We start from the raw sequence: 17,891 nt of genomic DNA, 5'->3' as shown, positions 1-17,891 counted from the left end.
GGAGATGGAGACACCTGGAGATAAGGAAAGTAGTGAGGTTGACACATATGGAGGAGAACAGGAGATGTGGCCATGTGAATACAAGGGAGGTGGTGGAGGTGACACACATGGAGGAGACCAGGAGATGGAGATACATAGAGATAAGGGATGTGGTGAGAGTGATACACATGGTTGGGATGAGAAGATAGGGACACATGAGGTGGTGGAGGAAACACCTGGAGGGTATCATGAGATAAGGGAGGTGGTGGATGTAACACACATGAAGATGACAAGGAAATGGCGACACAAGGAATTAAGCGAGGTGCTGAATGAGACACACATGGAGGAGACCAGGAAATGGGGACACGTGGAGATAAGGGAGCTGTTCGTATATTATCTGATATCTGGTTGACACTCACTATATAATCTCTGCTATCAGGCTGACACCCAGTATATAATCTGTATTCTATGGCTGACACCCAGTATATGATCTCTGCTATTTGGCTGACACCCAGTATATAATCTCAGCTATCTGGCTGACACAGAGTATATAATCTGTATTCTATGGCTGACACGCAGTATATAATTTGTAGTCGCTGGATGACACCTAGTATATAATCTGTAGTTGCTGGATGACACCCAGTTTATAATCTCTGCTCTCTGTCTAACACACAGTATATAATTTGTAGTCACTGGATGACACCTAGTATATAATCTGTACTATCTATCTGTCTCCCAGTATATAATCTGTCCTCTGTCTGACACGCAGTATATAATCTGTACTCTCTGGATGTCACCCAGTATATAATCTCTGCTCTGACTGACACCCAGTATATAATCTCTGCTCTGGCTGACACCCAGTATATAATATATCCTTTGGCTGACACGCAGTATATAATCAGTACTCCCTGTCTGACACCCAGTATCTCTGCTCTGTCTGCTACCCAGTATATAATCTCTGTTCTGTCTGCCACCAAATACATAATCTCTGCTCTGTCTGACACCCAGTATATAATCTGTGGTTGCTGGATGACAGCCAGTATATAATCTCTGTTCTGTCTGACCCCCGGTATATAATCTGTGGTCGCTGGGTGACACCCAGTATATAATCTGTAGTTGCTGGATGACACCCAGTATATAATCTGTGGTCAATGGATGACACCCAACATATAATCTGTGGTCGCTGGATGACATCTAGTATATAATCTGTGGTCGCTGGATGACACCCAGTATATAATCTGTAGTTGCTGGATGACACCCAGTATATAATCTGTAGTTGCTGGATGACACCCAGTATATAATCTATGCTCTCTGGATGACACCCAGTATATAATCTGTAGTCACTGGGTGACAACCAGTATATAATCTGTGGGTGCTGGATGACACCCAGTATATTATCTGTACTCTCTGGATGACACCCAGTATATAATATGTACTCTCTGGTGGATACCCAGTATATAATCTGTGGTCGCTGGATGAAACCCAGTATATAATCTGTACTCTGGATGACACCCAGTATATAATCTGTACTCTCTGGATGACACCCAGTATATAATCTGTACTCTCTGGATGACACCAAGTATATAATCTGTGGTCGCTGGATGACACCCAATATATAATCTGTACTCTCTGGATGACACCAAGTATATAATCTGTGGTCACTGGATGACACCCAGTATATAATATGTACTCTCTGGATGACACCCAGTATATAATATGTACTCTCTGGATGACACCCAGTATATAATCTGTAGTCGCTGGATGACACGCAGTATATAATCTGTAGTCGCTGGATGACACCCAGTATATAATCTGTACTCTCTGGATGACACCCAGTATATAATCTGTGGTCAATGGATGACACCCAACATATAATCTGTGGTCGCTGGATGACACCTAGTATATAATCTTTGCTCTCTGGATGACACCAAGTATATAATCTGTGGTCGTGGATGACACCCAATATATAATCTGTACTCTCTGGATGACACCAAGTATATAATCTGTGGTCACTGGATGACACCCAATATATAATCTGTGCTCTCTGGATGACACCCAGTATATAATCTGTGCTCTCTGGATGACACCCAGTATATAATCTGTGCTCTCTGGATGACACCCAGTATATAATCTGTGCTCTCTGGATGTCACCCAGTATATAATCTGTGCTCTCTGGATGACACCCAGTATATAATCTGTAGTCACTGGATGACAACCAGTATATAATCTGTGGGTGCTAATTGACACCCAGTATATTATCTGTACTCTCTGGATGACACCCAGTATATAATCTGTACTCTCTGGATGACACCCAGTATATAATCTGTGGTCCCTGGATGACACCCAGTATATAATATGTACTCTCTGGATGACACCCAGTATATAATCTGTACTCTCTGGATGACACCCAGTATATAATCTGTAGTCAATGGATGACATCCAACATATAATCTGTGGTCGCTGGATGACATCTAGTATATAATCTGTGGTCGCTGGATGACACCCAGTATATAATCTGTACTCTCTGGATGACACCAAGTATATAATCTGTGGTCGCTGGATGACACCCAATATATAATCTGTACTCGCTGGATGACACCAAGTATATAATCTGTGGTCACTGGATGACACCCAGTATATAATCTGTAGTCACTGGATGACAACCAGTATATAATCTGTGGGTGCTGGATGACACCCAGTTTATTATCTGTACTCTCTGGATGACACCAAGTATATAATCTGTACTCTCTGGATGAAACCCAGTATATAATCTGTGGTCGCTGGATGACACCCAGTATATAATATGTACTCTCTGGATGACACCCAGTATATAATCTGTAGTCAATGGATGACATCCAACATATAATCTGTGGTCGCTGGATGACACCCAGTATATAATCTGTACTCTCTGGATGACACCAAGTATATAATCTGTGGTCACTGGATGACACCCAGTATATAATCTGTACTCTCTGGATGAAACCCAGTATATAATCTGTGGTCCCTGGATGACACCCAGTATATAATATGTACTCTCTGGATGACACCCAGTATATAATCTGTAGTCAATGGATGACATCCAACATATAATCTGTGGTCGCTGGATGACATCTAGTATATAATCTGTGGTCGCTGGATGACACCAAGTATATAATCTGTACTCTCTGGATGACACCAAGTATATAATCTGTGGTCGCTGGATGACACCCAGTATATAATCTGTACTCTCTGGATGACACCAAGTATATAATCTGTGGTCGCTGGATGACACCCAGTATATAATCTGTACTCGCTGGATGACACCAAGTATATAATCTGTGGTCACTGGATGACACCCAGTATATAATCTGTAGTCACTGGATGACAACCAGTATATAATCTGTGGGTGCTGGATGACACCCAGTTTATTATCTGTACTCTCTGGATGACAAAAAGTATATAATATGTACTCTCTGGATGACACCCAGTATATAATCTGTAGTCGCTGGATGACACCAAGTATATAATATGTGGTCGCTGGATGACACCCAATATATAATCTGTACTCTCTGGATGACACCTAGTATATAATCTGTGGTCACTGGATGACACCCAGTATATAATCTGTACTCTCTGGATGAAACCCAGTATATAATCTGTACTCTGGATGACACCCAGTATATAATCTGTACTCTCTGGATGACACCCAGTATATAATCTGTACTCTCTGGATGACACCAAGTATATAATATGTGGTCGCTGGATGACACCCAATATATAATCTGTACTCTCTGGATGACACCTAGTATATAATCTGTGGTCACTGGATGACACCCAGTATATAATCTGTACTCTCTGGATGAAACCCAGTATATAATCTGTACTCTGGATGACACCCAGTATATAATCTGTACTCTCTGGATGACACCCAGTATATAATCTGTACTCTGGATGACACCCAGTATATAATCTGTACTCTCTGGATGAAACCCAGTATATAATCTGTACTCTCTGGATGACACCCAGTATATAATCTGTGGTCGCTGGATGACACCCAGTATATAATCTGTACTCTCTGGATGTAACACAGTATATAATCTGTGGTCACTGGATGACACCCAGTATATAATCAGTACTCTGGATGACACCCAGTATACATTCTGTACTCTCTGGATGACACCCAGTATATAATCTGTGGTCGCTGGATGACACCCAGTATATAATCTGTGGTCGCTGGATGACACCCAGTATATAATCTGTACTCTCTGGATGACACCCAGTATATAATCTGTACTCTGGATGACACCCAGTATATAATCTGTACTCTGGATGACACCCAGTATATAATCTGTACTCTCTGGATGACACCCAGTATATAATCTGTGGTCGCTGGATGACACCCAGTATATAATCTGTGGTCGCTGGATGACACCCAGTATATAATCTGTACTCTCTTGATGACACCCAGTATATAATCTGTACTCTCTGGATGACACCCAGTATATAATCTGAACCTGGTCACTATATAACATGCATGTTTTCTTGGTTCCAGGACACGGACATACAGAAACGTATAGACCATGAGGTGCGGATACGGGAAGGAGCGGTGAAGCTGCTCGGGGCGTGTACACAGAAAGAACAGGCTTTGGAGGCAGCTAAGAGTCTCTTAGTATGTAACAGTCGTATTATGACATATATGTCTGAGCTGCAGCATCGCAAGGAAGAGCAGGTTCTACAGCACAGCACACGCAGGTACGTGGCAGCAGAACATTGCATGGACAGGTATGCGCGTAGCAGTGACACGCAGTGCGGTCAGTGGCTGGGGAGGCACGGCTAGTATTAGAGGCAGATTTCCATACACATATAATCTGAGTGTACATACATGGCTTCTCACTGGAGCTGACCTGCTTCACTAAAATCGCCACTGCTCGGCTCCCATTTGTCATAGATTAATATCTCATACACCTAAACCTTCCTCCACAAATTAAATTGTGAAATTGTATCAAAGGCCGTCCAGTGTTTCTTGAGATTAGGCCGAACAGACAGACAGATGCCTACCGGGGACTATATTTTATACTATGTAGACATACAGGCAGGGGCGTAGCTAGAACTTTGTGGGCCCCATAGCAAAAGTTGTGCTTTCAATTTAGCAGCAAATTTGCTGAAAACACGGACTTGTCTCCTTTCATCCATGCTACTTCTGACCAGCGGCCACCAGCCTTGGGGAGGGGAAAAGACACAGTATGGATCGTGGCCGAGGCTGAGTTACAGATAAGGAGAGGGGATCAGTGGAACACATGGGGAGGAAGAGGCCAGAGGCACACTTGGGGGAGTTCACTCATAAGGAGAGAGGGTCAGAGGAACACATGGGGAGGAAGAGGCCAGAGGCACACTTGGGGGAGATCACTCATAAGGAGAGAGGGTCAGAGGAACACATAGAGAGGAAGAGGCCATAGGCAGACTTGGGGGAGATCACTCATAAGGAGAGAGGGTCAGAGGAACACATAGAGATGAAGAGGCCAGAGGCACACTTGGGGGAGATCACTCATAAGGAGAGAGGGTCAGAGGAACACATGGGGAGGAAGAGGCCAGAGGCACACTTGGGGGAGATCACTCATAAGGAGAGAGGGTCAGTGGAACCAGAGCCGTCTTAACAGCAGTGTAGGCCCCTGGGCACAGCAATGCACTGGGCCCCCTACCCACCCATCAGCGGTAGGGGTGGGGGGTTCTATCAGCAGCAGCTTTGAAGTTCCGCGGGCAGAAGGGGTGTTCTATCTTTCGCTCAGTATGTGGGACCTGGAGAAATAATTTCTGCTAATTACTCCTTTACTGCAAAGACGGGTCAGGAAGGAGAACACTAAACTGTAGAAGGGGGCATTGGGCTGAATGAAGGGGCCCCGGTACATGATTTCCAGGGTGGCAGGGGTGTTTAATACACAGGGGAGGGGTCAATAGTGGAGTGGGCTTAATATTCATAATTTTCTGGTGGAAGGGCAGTTTGCTTTACTGCAGATATCTCCAGTTCCTGGAAATAGATTTCCTAGCTTTAAAACTAGAGAGTCCAACCTGTCAGGAGGTTCTGGGGTCTTGGGGATCAGAGTTCAGGAACCAGAGCAATCCACCGACGAAAATATAAAACTGCATATTAGGCATGTGGAGCTGGAGCAGGGACCAGCTGCTTGAAAGCTGATATCTCTGGTTCTGAGCATAGTAGAGAAAAGCTGACATTGTTCACCAGAAGAGGAGAGTCACAGCTTTTGGAGTATACCCTCAGAAAAACTCTAAGTCAGACAGAACTCGAGATATCTGGCTGGGAAGAGCAATTAACAGGCTTGGATGGGGACCACTGCTTTGATGTCGGATATCTCTGGTTCCTCAGGGCCGATTTTCAAAAATCTGGTACCCCTGGAAAGAGGGGACCCTCAGCTATCAGCCAAGGGCCCTTTTACCCCTGGGGCCCTTGGGCAAGAGCCCATTGAGCCCATACGAAAAGACGGCCCTGAGTGGAACACATGGGGAGGAAGAGGCCAGAGGCACACTTGGGGGAGATCACTCATAAGGAGAGAGGGTCAGAGGAACACATGGGAGGAAGATGCCAGATGCACACTTGGGGGAGATCACTCATAAGGAGAGAGGGTCAGAGGAACACATAGAGAGGAAGAGGCCAGAGGCACACTTGGGGCAGATCACTCATAAGGAGAGAGGATCAGAGGAACACATGGAGAGGAAGAGGCCATAGGCACACTTGGGGGAGATCACTCATAAGGAGAGTGGGTCAGAGGAACACATAGAGAGGAAGAGGCCAGATGCACACTTGGGGGAGATCACTCATAAGGAGAGAGGGTCAGAGGAACACATAGAGAGGAAGAGGCCAGAGGCACACTTGGGGGAGATCACTCATAAGGAGAGAGGGTCAGAGGAACACATAGAGATGAAGAGGCCAGAGGCACACTTGGGGGAGATCACTCATAAGGAGAGAGGGTCAGAGGAACACATGGGGAGGAAGAGGCCAGAGGCACACTTGGGGGAGATCACTCATAAGGAGAGAGGGTCAGAGGAACACATAGAGAGGAAGAGGCCAGAGGCACACTTGGGGGAGATCACTCATAAGGAGAGAGGGTCAGAGAAACACATAGAGAGGAAGAGGCCAGAGGCACACTTGGGGGAGATCACTCATAAAGAGAGAGGATCAGAGGAACACATGGGGAGGAAGAGGCCATAGGCACACTTGGGGGAGATCACTCATAAGGAGAGAGGGTCAGAGGAACACATGGGGAGGAAGAGGCCAGAGGCACACTTGGGGCAGATCACTCATAAGGAGAGTGGGTCAGAGGAACACATGGGGAGGAAGAGGCCAGAGGCACACTTGGGGGAGATCACTCATAAGGAGACTGGGTCAGAGGAACACATGGGGAGGAAGAGGCCAGAGGCACACTTGGGGGAGATCACTCATAAGGAGAGAGGGTCAGAGAAACACATAGAGAGGAAGAGGCCAGAGGCACACTTGGGGGAGATCACTCATAAAGAGAGAGGATCAGAGGAACACATGGGGAGGAAGAGGCCATAGGCACACTTGGGGGAGATCACTCATAAGGAGAGAGGGTCAGAGGAACACATGGGGAGGAAGAGGCCAGAGGCACACTTGGGGCAGATCACTCATAAGGAGAGTGGGTCAGAGGAACACATGGGGAGGAAGAGGCCAGAGGCACACTTGGGGGAGATCACTCATAAGGAGACTGGGTCAGAGGAACACATGGGGAGGAAGAGGCCAGAGGCACACTTGGGGGAGATCACTCATAAGGAGAGAGGATCAGAGGAACACATGGGGAGGAAGAGGCCAGAGGCACACTTGGGGGAGATCACTCATAAGGAGAGAGGGTCAGAGGAACACATGGGGAGGAAGAGGCCAGAGGCACACTTGGGGCAGATCACTCATAAGGAGAGTGGGTCAGAGGAACACATGGGGAGGAAGAGGCCAGAGGCACACTTGGGGGAGATCACTCATAAGGAGAGAGGATCAGAGGAACACATGGGGAGGAAGAGGCCAGAGGCACACTTGGGGGAGATCACTCATAAGGAGACTGGGTCAGAGGAACACATGGGGAGGAAGAGGCCAGAGGCACACTTGGGGGAGATCACTCATAAGGAGAGAGGATCAGAGGAACACATGGGGAGGAAGAGGCCAGAGGCACACTTGGGGGAGATCACTCATAAGGAGAGAGGGTTAGAGGAACACATGGGGAGGAAGAGGCCAGAGGCACACTTGGGGGAGATCACTCATAAGGAGAGAGGGTCAGAGGAACACATAGAGATGAAGAGGCCAGAGGCACACTTGGGGGAGATCACTCATAAGGAGAGAGGGTGAGAGGAACACATGAGGAGGAAGAGGCCAGAGGCACACTTGGGGGAGATCACTCATAAGGAGAGAGGGTCAGAGAAACACATAGAGAGGAAGAGGCCAGAGGCACACTTGGGGGAGATCACTCATAAGGAGAGAGGATCAGAGGAACACATGGGGAGGAAGAGGCCAGAGGCACACTTGGGGGAGATCACTCATAAGGAGAGAGGGTTAGAGGAACACATGGGGAGGAAGAGGCCAGAGGCACACTTGGGGGAGATCACTCATAAGGAGAGAGGGTCAGAGGAACACATAGAGATGAAGAGGCCAGAGGCACACTTGGGGGAGATCACTCATAAGGAGAGAGGGTCAGAGGAACACATGAGGAGGAAGAGGCCAGAGGCACACTTGGGGGAGATCACTCATAAGGAGAGAGGGTCAGAGGAACACATGGGGAGGAAGAGGCCAGAGGCGCACTTGGGGCAGATCACTCATAAGGAGAGTGGGTCAGAGGAACACATGGGGAGGAAGAGGCCAGAGGCACACTTGGGGGAGATCACTCATAAGGAGAGAGGATCAGAGGAACACATGGGGAGGAAGAGGCCAGAGGCACACTAGGGGGAGCTCACTCATAAGGAGAGAGGATCAGAGGAACACATGGGGAAAGGGGGTCAGAGGAACATATGGTGAGGGCAGATCATAGGTACACATGAGGAGGTTGGGGGCAGAGGCACTCATGGGGAGGTGGCTCAGAGGCACACTTGGGGAGGCAGAGACACTCATGGGAAGAGTTGCCTATATTACTGATGACTCTTGGAACAGGTGAAGGAGCAGCGGTAAGGAGAGATGGGGCGGTGACGTATGTGAAGGATGAGCTGTGATCATTCCAGACTGAAGCCTTCTATGAGAGGGAGGAGGGACGGGGGAGCCGATGCTGATCAGTCAGACAGGGGCCCCCAGCGCTGGTGATCCCAGCAGCAAACTGCTTCTTAGTCACAGGCTGAAGTCTTATCTGTGACTAAGGCAGTCCACAGGAGGGATCATCAATTCTGCGCTCCTGATATAACACACCACCCACTGTCCCACACTAAATGTTGCCCCCAGCAGTACCCCATGTAACCCTACCACATGTGTCCCCACCCCCGTATTTACATAGCGGGAGTAACCAGGAGAGGGAGGGCACAGCTGTCCGTGATCGGGAAGTTGCGCATGGTGCAGCCAGTGCAACAGCCACTTCTTTCTCTCACTGTCATCATTGTCATATCTCCTGTGATTAGATGAGGGCTGGGGGGTGGCAGGCCCAGAGGTGGGCCCCATAGCAACCGCTCTCCCTGCACCGACAGTAGCTACTCCCTTGGAGACAGGTGTCTGGACTGCCTATAGCTCTGATGCATAAAACGGAACATAGCTACTGCAGTACCACTCTTGACCATTGCGTAACACTGTAGAGCCTAGCCATTTCTCTGACGTCCTAGTGGATGCTGGGGACTCCGTCAGGACCATGGGGATATAGCGGCTCCGCAGGAGACAGGGCACAATAATAAAAGCTTTAGGATCAGGTGGTGTGCACTGGCTCCTCCCCCTATGACCCTCCTCCAAGCCTCAGTTAGATTTTTGTGCCCGGCCGAGAAGGGTGCAATCTAGGTGGCTCTCCTGAGCTGCTTAGAATAAAAGTTTAAGTTAGGTTTTTTATTTTCAGTGAGTCCTGCTGGCAACAGGCTCACTGCTACGAGGGACTTAGGGGAGAGAAGAAAACTCACCTGCGTGCAGGATGGATTGGCTTCTTAGGCTACTGGACACCATTAGCTCCAGAGGGAGTCGGAACACAGGTCTCACCCTGGGGTTCGTCCCGGAGCCGTGCCGCCGACCCCCCTTGCAGATGCCGAAGTTGAAGATGTCCAGAGGTCCAGAAACAGGCGGCAGAAGACTTTCAGTCTTCATAAGGTAGCGCACAGCACTGCAGCTGTGCGCCATTGTTGTCAGCACACTTCATACCAGCGGTCACTGAGGGTGCAGGGCGCTGGGGGGGGCGCCCTGGGCAGCAATGTATAATACCTTTTTATGGCTAAAATACATCACATATAGCCCTTGAGGCTATATGGATGTATTTAACCCCTGCCAGATCTCACAAACTCCGGGAGAAGAGCCCGTCGAAAAGGGGGCGGGGCCTATTCTCCTCAGCACACGGCGCCATTTTCCTGCTCAGCTCTGCTGTGAGGAAGGCTCCCAGGCTCTCCCCTGCACTGCACTACAGAAACAGGGTTAAAACAGAGAGGGGGGGCACTTATTTGGCGATATGATTACATATATAAAAATGCTATAAGGGAAAACACTTGTATAAGGGGTTGTCCCTGTATAATTATAGCGTTTTTGGTGTGTGCTGGCAAACTCTCCCTCTGTCTCCCCAAAGGGCTAGTGGGGTCCTGTCCTCTATCAGAGCATTCCCTGTGTGTGTGCTGTGTGTCGGTACGTGTGTGTCGACATGTAGGAGGACGATGTTGGTGAGGAGGCAGAGCAAATTGCCTGTATTGGTGATGTCACTCTCTAGGGAGTCGACACTGGAATGGATGGCTTATTTAGGAATTACGTGATAATGTCAACACGCTGCAAGGTCGGTTGACGACATGAGACGTCCGGCAAACAAATTAGTACCTGTCCAGGCGTCTCAGACACCGTCAGGGGCTTGTAAAAACGCCCATTTACCTCAGTCGGTTGACACAGACACGGACACTGACTCCAGTGTCGACGGTGAATAAACAAACGTATTTTCCTTTAGGGCCACACGTTTCATGTTAAGGGCAATGAAGGAGGTGTTACATATTTCTGATACTACAAGTACCACAAATAAGGGTATTATGTAGGGTGTGAATAAACTACTTGTAGTTTTTCCTGAATCAGATAAATTAAATGAAGTGTGTGATGATACGTGGGTTTCCTCCGATAGAAAATTATTGGCGGTATACCCTTTCCCGCCAGAAGTTAGGGCGAGTTGGGAAACACACCTTAGGGTGGATAAGGCGCTCACACGCTTATAAAAACAAGGGGCGTTACCGTCTCCAGATACGGCAGCCCTCAAGAAGCCAGCTGATAGGAAGCTGAAAAATATCCTAAAAGTATATACACACATACTGGTGTTATACTACGACAAGCAATCGCCTCAGCCTGGATGTGCAGCGCTGAGGGGGCTTGGTCGGATTTCCTGACTGAAAATATTGATACCCTTGACAGGGACAAGATTTTATTGACTATAGATGCATTTCTATATATGCGAGATGCGCAGAGGGATATTTGCATTCTGGCATCAAGAGTAAATGTGATGTCCATATCTGCCAGACGAAGACACGACAGTGGTCAGGTGATGCAGATTCCAGACGGCACATGGAAGTATTGCCGTATAAAGGGGCGGTCCATCGGACCTGGTGGCCATGGCAACAGCTGAAAAATCCACCTTTTGTTACCCCAAGTCACATCTCAGCAGAAAAGGACACAGTCTTTTCAGTCTCAGTCCTTTCGTCCCCATAAGGGCAGGCGGGCAAAAGGGCCAGTCATATCTGCCCAGGGGTAGAGGAAAGGGAAGAAGACTGCAGCAGGCAGCCCATTCCCAGGAACAGAAGCCCTCCACAGCTTCTGCCAAGTCCGCAGCATGACGCTGGGGCAGTACAAGCGGACTCAGGTGCGGTAGGGGGTCATCTCAAGAGTTTCAGCACGCAGGGGGCTCACTCACAAGTGGACTCCTGGATCCTACACGTAGTATCCCAGGTGTACATTGGAAATTCGAGACGTCTCCCCCTCACAAGTTCCTGAAGTCTGCTTTACCAACGTCTCCCTCCGACAGGGAGGCAGTATTGGGAACAATTCACAGGCTGTATTCCCAGCAGGTGATAATCAAAGTACCCCTTCTACAACAAGGGAAGGGGTATTATTCCACACTATATTGTGGTACTGAAGCCAGACGGCTCGGTGAGATCTGAAATATTTGAACACTTACATACAAGCGTTCAAATCAAGATGGAGTCACTCAGAGTAGTGATAGCGAACCAGGAAGAAGGGGACGATATGGTGTCACTGGATATCAGGGACGCTTACCTACATGTCCAAATTTGCCTTCTCACCAAGGGTACCTCAGGTTCGTGGTACAGAACTGTCACTATCAGTTCAGACGCTGCCGTTTGGATTGTCCACGGCACCCCGGGTCTATACCAAGGTAATGGCCGAAATGATGATTCTTCTTAAAAGAAATATGGACGCTTTCCTGATAAGGGCAAGGTCCAGAGAACAGTTGGAAGTCGGAGTAGCACTATCTTAAGTAGTTCTACGACAGCACGAGTGGATTCTAAATATTCCAAAATCGCAGTTTTTTCCGACGACACGTCTACTGTTCCTAGGGATGATTCTGGACACAGTCCAGAAAAGGATGTTTTCTCCCGGAGAAGAAAGCCAGGGAGTTATCCGAGCTAGTCAGGAACCTCCTAAAACCAGGAAAAGTATCAGTGCATCATTGCACAAGGATCCTGTGAAAAATGGTGGTTTCTTACAAAGCGATCCCATTCGGTAGATTTCACGCAAGAACCTTTCCGTGGGATCTGCTGGAAAAATGGTCCGGATCGCATCTTCAGATGCATCAGCGGATAACCCTGTCTCCAAGGACAAGGGTGTTTCTTCTGCGGTGGCTGCAGAGTGCTCATCTATGAAAGGGCCGCAGATTCGGCATTCAGGACTGGGTCCTGGTGACCACGGATGCCAGCCTGAGTGGCTGGGGAGCAGTCACACAAGGAAAAAATTTCCAGAGAGTGTGATCAAGTCTGGAGACTTCTCTCCACATAAATATACTGGAGCTAAGGGCAATTTACAATGCTCTAAGCTTAGCAAGACCTCTGCTTCAAGGTCAGCCGGTATTGATCCAGTGGGACAACATCACGGCAGTCGCCCACGTAAACAGGGCGGCACAAGAAGCAGGAGGGAAATGGCAGAAACTACAAGGATTCTTCGCTGGGCGAAAAATCATGTGATAACACTCTCAGCAGTGTTCATTCCGGGAGTGGAAAACTGGGAAGCAGACTTCCTCAGCAGGCATGACCTCTACCCGGGAGAGTGGGGACTTCATCGGGAAGTCTTCCACATGATTGTAAACCGTTGGGAAAAACCAAAGGTGGACATGATGGCGTCCAGCTGAACAAAAAACTAGACAGATATTGCGCCAGGTCAAGGGACCCTCAGGCAATAGCGGTGGACGCTCTGGTAACACTGTGGGTGTACCAGTCAGAGTATGTGTTCCCTCCTATGCCTCTCATACCAAAAGTACTGAGAATCATAAGAGGGAGATGAGTAAGAACGATACTCGTGGTTCCGGATTGGCCAAGAAGGACTTGGTACCCGAAACTTCAAGAGATGTTCACGGAAGACCCGTGGCCTCTACCTTTAAGAAAGGACCTGCTCCAGCAGGGGCCTTGTCTGTTCCAAGACTTACCGCGGACGCGTTTGACGGCATGGCGGTTGAACGCCGGATCCTGAAAGGGCATTCCAGATGAAGTCATCCCTACCCTGGTCGAAGACAGGAAGGATGTAACCGCAAAACATTTTCACCGCATTTGGTGAAGATATGTTGCGTGGTGTAAGGCCAAGAAGGCCCCTACAGAGGAATTCCAACTGGGTCGTTTCCTACATTTCCTGAAAACAGGACTGTCTATGGGCCTAAAATTAGGGTCCATTAAGGTTCAAATTTCGGCCCTGTCGAATTTCTTCCAGAAAGAACTGGCTTTAGTGCCTGACGTTCAGATGTTTGTAAAAGGGGTACTGCATATACAGCCTCATTTTGTGCCCCAGTGGCACCTTGGGATCTCAATGTTGTTTTGAGTTTCCTAAAGTCACATTGGTTTGAACCACTCACCACTGTGGACTTAAAATATCTCACATGGAAGGTGACGATGCTATTAGCCCTGGCTTCAGCCAGGCGTGTGTCAGAATTGGCGGCTTTATCATATATAAAGCCCTTACTTAATTTTTCATTCTGACAGGGCAGAATTGAGGACTCGTCCTCAATTTCTCCTTAAGGTGTTTTCTGTTTTTCACATGAACCAACCTATTGTGGTACCTGCGGGTACTAGGGACTTGGAGGACTCCAAGTTACTTGACGTTGTCAGGGCCCTGAAAAATATGTTTCCAGGACGGCTGGAGTCAGAAAATCTGACTCGCTGTTTAGCCTGTATGCACCCAACAAGATGGGTGCTCCTGCTTCTAAGCAGACGATTGCTCGCTGGATTTGTAATACAATTCAGTTTACACATTCTGTGGCAGGCCTGCCACAGCCAAAATCTGTAAAAGCCCATTCCAAAAGGAAGGGGGCTCATCTTGGGCGACTGCCCGAGGGGTCTCGGCTTTACAACTTTGCCGAGCAGTTACTTGGTCAGGGGCAAACACGTTTGCTAAATTCTACAAATTTGATACCCTGGCTGAGGAGGACATGGAGTCTCTCATTCGGTGCTGCAGGGTCATCCGCACTCTCCCGCCCGTTTGGGAGCTTTGGTATAATCCCCATGGTCCTTACGGAGTCCCCAGCATCCACTAGGACGTCAGAGAAAATAAGATTTTACTTACCGATAAATCTATTTCTCGTAGTCCGTAGTGGATGCTGGGCGCCCATCCCAAGTGCTGATTGTCTGCAATACTTGTACATAGTTATTGTTACAAAAATCGGGTTATTCTTGTTGTGAGCCATCTTGTCAGAGGCTCCTTCGTTGTTATCATACTGTTAACTGGGTTCAGATCACAGGTTGTACGGTGTAATTGGTATGGCTGGTATGAGTCTTACCCGGGATTCAATATCCTTCCTTATTATGCACGCTCGTCCGGGCACAGTATCCTAACTGAGGCTTGGAGGAGGGTCATAGGGGGAGGAGCCAGTGCACACCACCTGATCCTAAAGCTTTTATTATTGTGCCCTGTCTCCTGCGGAGCCGCTATATCCCCATGGTCCTTACGGAGTCCCCAGCATCCACTACGGACTACGAGAAATAGATTTATCGGTAAGTAAAATCTTATTTTTTCTCTTACTGACTTGATTCACTAAAATCGTCACTGCTCGGCTCACTTTGTTTTGTCATAGATTAATGTTTCATGTTTCATACACCTAATCCTTCCATGACAAATGCTCTATAGAATGGTGAAAACTACTTCAAAATCCTCCAGCGGTTATCGAGATTGGCCCAAACAGACAGACACCTACCGGGGACTTTATTTTACACTATGTATAGATAATGCCCCCCTTGCCCAGGCTCAGCAGCCACTCACCAACACATTACATGTTTTGAGCTCTATGTATGTATGTATGTATGTATGTATGTATGTATGTATGCATGTATGTATGTATGTATGTGATGTAGTTTGTACAGTATGTATGCATGTATGTATATGTATGTATGTATGTATGGGATGCAGGTTATGTGTGTTCTATGTAAGTATGTATGGGTTTTTTGGAATAAACTGTGAGATGTATGTATAAGCGAGATTCCAAAGAGTTAGCCTGTAATTTTAGAACAGAAATAATTTAAAAGGCATGTTATGCGTATAGTCCATTTATGGAATTAAGGTTGTGTTATTATTATTATTATTATTATTATTATTATTATTATTATTATATTTACTGTCTCTACAAGGGTTCTGTAGAGCCATACAAGGGAAAACAATAGACCAATGATACATAAAGTAAGTAAAGACTAATACATACATTATATAACTTCATATAGATACATAAACAGTGCGAGTTAGGGTAATTATGAAGAGAAGAAGGTTGGAGGGCCATGGTCATATGAGATTAAAATCTTTACCCCTGGGCACAATGGGAAAGGAAGGCAGAGTCTGCAATGTTATGGTGAGAGTGTGGAATGGTAGATTGAAAATCAAGGAGATGAAGCAGGAGATGTACAGTAGATAGGAGCAGTGAGGAGATAAGGCAGAAGATGATGGAAAGAGTGGTTAAGAAAGAAGGCTGGAAATGTAGGGAGGAGTGGTGAGAAGCTGAGATTGAAGATGTAGGGAGAAGCAGAGAGGTAATGAAACTGGAGATGTGAGGAGGAATGGTGAGGTTATGAGGCTAGAGATGTAGAGAAGAGTGGTAAAGAAATGAGGCTGCAGTTGTGGATTGAAGCTATGTGGAAGTTAGGCTGGAGATGTAGAAAGGAGCAATGAGGAAATGTGTCTAGCGATACAGGGAGGGGTGGTGAAGGAGTGAGGCTGGAGATGTAGGGAGGAGCGGTAAGGAGTTGAAGCTGGTGATGTAGTGAGGAGAGGTGAGTTTATGAGCTTGGAGATGTAGGGAAGACTGGATAGGAAATGGGTCTGAAGATATAGGGAGGAGCAGTGAGGAAATGAGACTGGAGATGTAGAGAGGAGCAACGAGGAAATGAGGCTGGGGATGTAGAGAGGAGCAATGAGGAAATGAGGCTGGAGATGTAGAGAGGAGCAACGAGGAAATGAGGCTGGGGATGTAGAGAGGAGCAACGAGGAAATGAGGCTGGAGATATAGGGAGGAGCAACAAGGAAATGAGTCTGGAGATGTAGAGAGGAGCAACGACGAAATGAGGCTGGAGATGTAGGAGGGAGCAGTGAGGAAATTAGGCTGGGAATGTAGAGAGGAGCAGTGAGGAAATGAGGCTGGAGATGTAGGGAGGAACAGTAAGGAAATGAGGCTGGAGATGTCGGGAGGAGCAGTAAAGAATTAGGCTGAAGATGTAGGGAGGAGCGGTGAGGAAATGAGTCTGGAGATGTAGAAAGGAACGGTGAGGAAATGAGGCTGGAGATGTAGGTAGGAGCAGTAAAGAAATGAGGCTGGAGATGTAGGAGGGAGCAGTGAGGAAATTAGGCTGGAGATGTAGAGAGGAACAGTGAGGAAATGAAGCTGGAGATGTAGGAAGGAGCAGTGAGGAGATGAGGCTGGGAATGTAGAGAGGAGCAGTGAGGAAATGAGGCTGGAGATGTAGGGAGGAACAGTAAGGAAATGAGGCTGGAGATGTAGGGAGGAGCAGTAAAGAATTAGGCTGAAGATGTAGGGAGGAGCGGTGAGGAAATGAGTCTGGAGATGTAGAAAGGAACGGTGAGGAAATGAGGCTGGAGATGTAGGTAGGAGCAGTAAAGAAATGAGGCTGGAGATGTAGGAGGGAGCAGTGAGGAAATTAGGCTGGAGATGTAGAGAGGAACAGTGAGGAAATGAAGCTGGAGATGTAGGAAGGAGCAGTGAGGAGATGAGGCTGGGGATGTAGAGAGGAGCAGTGAGGAAATGAAGCTGGAGATGTAGGGAGGAACAGTAAGGAAATGAGGCTGGAGATGTAGGGAGGAGCAGTAAAGAATTAGGCTGAAGATGTAGGGAGGAGCGGTGAGGAAATGAGTCTGGAGATGTAGAAAGGAACGGCGAGGAAATGAGGCTGGAGATGTAGGAGGGAGCAGTGAGGAAATTAGGCTGGAGATGTAGAGAGGAACAGTGAGGAAATGAAGCTGGAGATGTAGGAAGGAGCAGTGAGGAGATGAGGCTGGGGATGTAGAGAGGAGCAGTGAGGAAATGAAGCTGGAGATGTAGGGAGGAACAGTGAGGAGATTAGGCTGG

The 17,891-nt window shown here is 47.7% G+C and overlaps 1 protein-coding gene across 7 annotated transcripts in view; it reads left to right on the top strand.

Moving 5' to 3' along the window:
• The window catches only part of RTKN (rhotekin), a 286,830-nt gene that overhangs the window by 180,731 nt on the left and 88,208 nt on the right, over positions 1 to 17,891 (top strand). For all 7 annotated transcript variants that reach the window (XM_063925607.1, XM_063925598.1, XM_063925617.1 and 4 more), the window contains one exon: positions 4,511 to 4,710. In XM_063925607.1, coding sequence (XP_063781677.1) covers positions 4,511 to 4,710 — 200 coding nt within the window. The remainder of the gene's footprint in view (positions 1 to 4,510; positions 4,711 to 17,891) is intronic.

This window comes from Pseudophryne corroboree, chromosome 1 (assembly GCF_028390025.1).
Source record: "Pseudophryne corroboree isolate aPseCor3 chromosome 1, aPseCor3.hap2, whole genome shotgun sequence".
Classification (NCBI taxonomy): Eukaryota; Metazoa; Chordata; class Amphibia; order Anura; family Myobatrachidae; genus Pseudophryne; species Pseudophryne corroboree.
This window is presented reverse-complemented; position numbering and strand designations above follow the sequence as displayed.